Below are 5,351 nucleotides of genomic sequence, written 5' to 3' on the forward strand. Positions count from 1 at the left end.
CCTGCCTGGGCAACTTGGCCAGACCTCATCTCTACAATAAATAAAAAAAAAATTAGCTGGGTGTGGTAGCGTGCCTGCAGTTCCAGCTACTTGGAAGGCTGAGGCAGAAGGATCGCCGGAGCCCAGCAGGTTGAGGCTGCAGTGGCCGGGAGCGGCCACCGCACTCCAGTATGGGTGACAGAGTGAGACTCCAACTCATAAATAAATAAATAAATAAATAAATAAATAAATAACAGTGTGTTCCAGATCCTGACATATAAATGCTTGTTTTCTCCTCTGACCTCAAGAAGCCTAGAAAACGACTTTCCATAGACTTTTCTGTGGTGATGGAAATGTTCTCTCCCTGTCTCCAATGTGGCAACTAAGCACTGGAAACACAGCTAATGGGACTAAAGATCTGATTTTTTAATGGCTATATCACCCTGAACATGCTCAATCATGCCTGGTTTTTTTAAAATTATATTTTAATTGGTTTAAAAACCCACAGAGGTTGCCACCACATTGGACAACCCAGCTGGCTCTAATGGCTGGGAATCTGCTGGTAAAATCTTAGAGGCTGGAGAAGAAAGACACTTAGTAACCAGGAGGGAAGAAAACAGGATCAAACTGTATAAATAACGGAGACTTTGCAATTGGGCTAGAGAAACTGCTAGTTGCTGCTTTGTAAAGTGGAATGTGGCCACTTTAATCTGGGAATTAAAGAATGGGATTAGGGATAGAGATGCTTTTGCCATAAGGATGAGATCAAACACAGATGGGTGAAAGATGATATGTGATTAAGCAGGCTGCAATTATTCGGTGAACTAATTTATGTGTTTCCTGCCCCTGGGGACAGAGCCAGGGACCAGACCAAAGCTGTCCTCCTCTCTACGGAAATGAGCAGAAGCTGGGAATTAAATAAATCATGAGTGCCATGCAGAGAAGCAAGTCAGGCTGGAAGGACATGGGGTAGGAGGTGTTTTCATTGGGAAGAGGTTAGAGAAAGCCTCTGTGAGGGATGCCTTTGAACAAAGACCTGAGTAAGGTGTGTGGATGTTTTCCCCTCCTCCCAAAGTGCTCACACAGGGGTCACCAAACTTCTTCTACAAGGACCAGAACTGAGATGTGCTAGTTCCTACTCTAAGGAATATATCAATATGGCTCAGACTTGAAGACAGGTAGAGGAGGCTAAGAAAGAAAGAAGACTTGGCCGGGCTCGGTGGCTCAGCCTGTAATCCTGCGCTTTGGGAGGCCGAGGTGAGTGAATTGCCTGAGCCCATGGGTTCGAGACTCGCCTGGGCAACTTGGCGAGACCTCATCTCTACAATAAATTAAAAAAAAAAATTACCCAGGCATGGTAGCGCACGCCTGTAATTCCAGCTACTTGGAAGGCTGAGGCAGAAGGATTGTCGGAGCCCAGCAGGTCGAGGCTGTGGTGGCAGGGAGCGGCCACTGCACTCCAGTCTGGGCAACTGAGACTCCAACTCAAAAAAAAAAAAAAAAGAGAAAGGAGACTTGCAGATAGGTAGAGGAAAGAAAGAAAGAAAGAAAGAGAGAAAGAGAGAGAGAGAATAATGAAAGAGAATATTAATGCAAGTCTTACACTGTCACCCAGGCTGGAGTGCAGTGGCACAATGATAGCCCACTGCAGCCTCCAACTCCTAGGCTCAATGGATCCTCCTTCCTCAGCCTCCTGAATAACTGGGACTACAGACAAGCACCACCATATCCACCTAATTTTGTAATTTTTTGAGTCAGGGTCTCATCCTATCACCCAGGCTGGAGTGCAATGACAGGACCACAGCTCACCACAGCCTTAACCTCCTGGGTTCAAGTCATCCTCCTGTCTCAGCCTCTCAGGTAGCTGGGACTACAGGCACACAGATTTTTTGTAGAGACATGGACTCGATATGTTGTCGAGGCTGGTCTCGAACTCCTGGGCTCAAGCAGTCCTCCCGCCTCAGACTCCCAAAGTGCTGTGATTGTATTGACCTCCATATGACTTCTTGTATGCATTTTAAGTAGTAGATTTCTTTTTTTTTTTTTTTTTTTGAGTTGGAGTCTCACTCTGTCGCCCAGACTGGAGTTCAGTGGCCGCTCCCGGCGACCGCAGCCTCGACCTGCTGGGCTCCGGCGATCCTTCCGCCTCAGCCTTCCAAGTATACAGGCATGCGCTACCACGCCTGGCTGATTTTTTGATTTATTGTAGCGATGAGGTCTCGCTGCCCAGGCGGGTCTCGAACCCGCGGGCTCAGGCAATCCACTCACCTCAGCCTCCCAAAGGCACGGGATTACAGGCTGAGCCACCGAGCCCGGCTCTAGATCTCTAATAAGTAAAAATCAGTGATAACAACAATAATGAGAATAATACTATTAACCAAGTCTTCGTTGCTTATTGCTTACTTGTTTAGTGATTTTTTTTTTCTCCTAGGAAACTGGGAGCCCTTGTTTGCTGTATGTGTTCAGAGTCAGTAGTTGAATATTTATTGAGTGAATAAAGAGCCCAGTGCAGTAAGTACCATGATCATCCCCATTTTTGCAGCTAATGAAACTGAGTCTCAGAGAGGTGAAGTGACTAATTCAAGGTCACACAGCCAGCAAATGGCAAACTGGGATTTGAACCCAGATCCCTGTAGCGCCAAAGACAAGTAGTAATGGAACTGTTTGTAGCTAGAAACACTAGGCATCCTAACCCAATGGTATCTTTTTTTTTTTCCTTGAGTTGGAGTCTCACTCTGTTGCCCAGGCTGGAGTGCAGTGGCACACTCACAGCCACCACAGCCTTGACTTGCTGGACTCAGTTGATTCTTCTGCCCCAGCCTTCCAATTAGCTGGAACTACAGGCACATGCCATCACGCCCAGCTAATTTTTGTGTTTTTTTGAGTTGGAGTATTACTCTGTCGCCCAGACTGGAGTGCAGTGGCTGCTCCCGGCCACTGCAGCCTCAACCTGGTGGGCTCCGGCAATTCTTCCGCCTCAGCCTTCCGAGTAGCCAGAATTACAGGCACGTGCTACCACACCCAGCTGATTTTTTGTTTATTGTACAGATGAGGTCTCGCCAAGTTGTCCAGGCGGGTCTTGAACCTGTGGGCTCAGGCAATTCACTCACCTCAGCCTCCTAAAGCACGGGATTACAGGCTGAGCCACCAAGCCTGGCTTAATTTTTTTATTTATTGTAGAGATGAGGTCTCGTCAAATGGCCCAGGCTGGTCTCAAACCCGTGGGCTCAGGCAATCCTCTCACCTCAGCCTCCCAAAGTGCTGGGATTATAGGCGTGAGCTACCATGCCCAGCTGCCCAGTGGTATCTTTATCATTAGGATGGAGTGACTGGGAGCAGCAGCAGTTCACACCTGTAATCCCAGCACTTTGGGAAGCTGAGGTGGAAGGATCACTCAAGCCCAAGAGTTCAAGATCGGCCTGAGAAGCACAGCGAGACCTTGACTCTACAAAAAAACTCAAAAAGTGAACTGGGCATGGTAGTATACACTTGTAGTCCCAGGTACCTGGGAGGCTGAGGCCAGAGTATCACCTTGAGCCCAAGTGGTTGAGGCTTCGGTAATATTTGATTGCACTAGTGCATTCCAGCCTGGGCAATAGGGTGAGACCCCAACTCAAATTTTTTTTTTTTTGAGTTGGAGTCTCACTCTGTCGCCCAGACTGGAGTGCAGTGGCCGCTCCCAGCCACCACAGCCTCGAACTGCTGGGCTCCAGTGATCCTTCCGTCTCAGCCTTACAAGGAGCTGGAATTACAGGCATGCGCTACCATGCCCGGCTGATTTATTTATTTATTTATTGTAGAGATGAGATCTCACTGCCCAGGCGGGTCTTGAACCCGCAGGCTCAGGCAATCCACTCACCTCAGCCTCCCAAAGGCGTGGGATTACAGGCTGAGCCACCGAGCCCGGCTAAATTTTTTTTTTTTAATTACAAAATAAAAAAAGTGAAGGATGGGGGAAGTATTAGACACATGCTAATAGTTCATCAAAGAATGATTATCCCCATTTTACTGGTGGGGAAACTGAGGCTTAGAGTTAAAAACCTGGCCCAAGACCTGTAACTCTGAAGGAAGAACATGTCCCCCTTTATCTTGAGTTGGAGTCTCACTCTGTCGCCCAGGCTAGAGGGCAGCAGCACGCCCACGGCCACCACAGCCTCAACCTTACTGGACTAAAGGGATCCTCCTGCCTCAGCCTTCCAAGTAGCTGGAACTACAGGCACATGCCACCACACCTGGCTATTTTTTTTTATTGTAGAGACGAGGTCCCACCAAGTTGCCCGGGCTGGTCTCTAGGAAATTTCTCGCCTCCGTCTCCCAAAGTGCTGAGATGATAGGTGTGAGCCACCACACCCGGCTGAACACACCCATTAGAGATGCTTTTGCCAAAAGGATTTGATCAAACGCAGTTGGTTTAAAGATGATACATCATAAGCAGGGTGTAATTACTCAGTGAACCCGTGTCTGTTCCATCCCAGAGACCGGCCCGGGGCCAGAGCCCTAGCCAGGGGGCATGCAGGTAGGGCCTCCTCAGGGTGCTTCCTGGGCTGAAATCCCTCACCTGCCCAGGCTGAAATCCCTCACCTGCCCACGCCTGGGACTGCTCCTCTTCCTGCTCTGGCTCAGGCTCTTCCAGAAAGTCTTCCAGAAGCTTCTCTGCTTCTTGGGCCTCCGTCCCCCCTGGGGCTGCCCAGTCCAGAAAGGCTCGGACACTGCCCAGGTCCGAGTGAGCAGGGGGGTCTCGGAAGTCCTGAGGGTGGTCCCGCAGCCAGGAGCCCAGCACAGACACCACAGCCCTGGCCAGAGGGGCAGGGCCTCAGGTCTGGCTCCTGATCTTCCGTTACCCAGCCCTCCAGTCCTGGGGCCTGGCTGCTGACTTGGACCTCCGGCACCCCCATACCCCCAGCCCCCACTCCAATAGGGGACCGACCTCAGGTTCTTGTTGAAGCTCCTCTCCTGTCCTTCTGCCTTCTTGACCTCCACCCTGTGAGGAGGTCCCGCGTCAGGAGACCAAGAGGGAGCCCAGAGCCGGCTCTGGGTCAGGGAGTGTTTCCTGGGTCCCAACCTGAGGAGGTGGGAGGGGGTGCCCGCGGGGGGATCGCAGGTACGAACTTGGGTGGCTACTGACCCAGGAGGTGGGGGCGGCGGCGTGGGAGGCAGAAGAAAGCCCAGCACTCGGGCGGTGGGGACGAAGGCACGGTGGGTGGCCAGGAAGGTGGGCACGAAGCTGGGGTCCTGCTGGGGATCTCCAGACCCCAGCTCGGCCACCAGCCGCTCCAGCCGCGCTGCCCTCAGCGCGCGCACCCTGCTGGTGCGGTAGTGGAGGAAGCTGTCGGCGGCGGGGCTGGGGGTCTGCGGAGGGGCGGGAGGGGCGT

At 51.4% G+C, this 5,351-nt stretch overlaps 1 protein-coding gene across 1 annotated transcript in view; it reads right to left on the reverse strand.

Moving 5' to 3' along the window:
* The window catches only part of RGL3 (ral guanine nucleotide dissociation stimulator like 3), a gene marked incomplete at both ends in the record, with an annotated part of 16,255 nt that extends 10,918 nt beyond the window's left edge, over positions 1 to 5,337 (reverse strand). Inside the window, 3 exons of the mRNA XM_008051989.1 lie at positions 4,561 to 4,772; positions 4,907 to 4,960; positions 5,105 to 5,337. Of these exons, the coding sequence (XP_008050180.1) occupies positions 4,561 to 4,772; positions 4,907 to 4,960; positions 5,105 to 5,337 (499 nt within the window). The remainder of the gene's footprint in view (positions 1 to 4,560; positions 4,773 to 4,906; positions 4,961 to 5,104) is intronic.
* Between the last annotated feature and the right edge of the window lie 14 nt (positions 5,338 to 5,351).

This window comes from Carlito syrichta, unplaced genomic scaffold (assembly GCF_000164805.1).
Source record: "Carlito syrichta isolate Samal-C Ts95f unplaced genomic scaffold, Tarsius_syrichta-2.0.1 Scaffold250624, whole genome shotgun sequence".
Taxonomy (NCBI): Eukaryota; Metazoa; Chordata; class Mammalia; order Primates; family Tarsiidae; genus Carlito; species Carlito syrichta.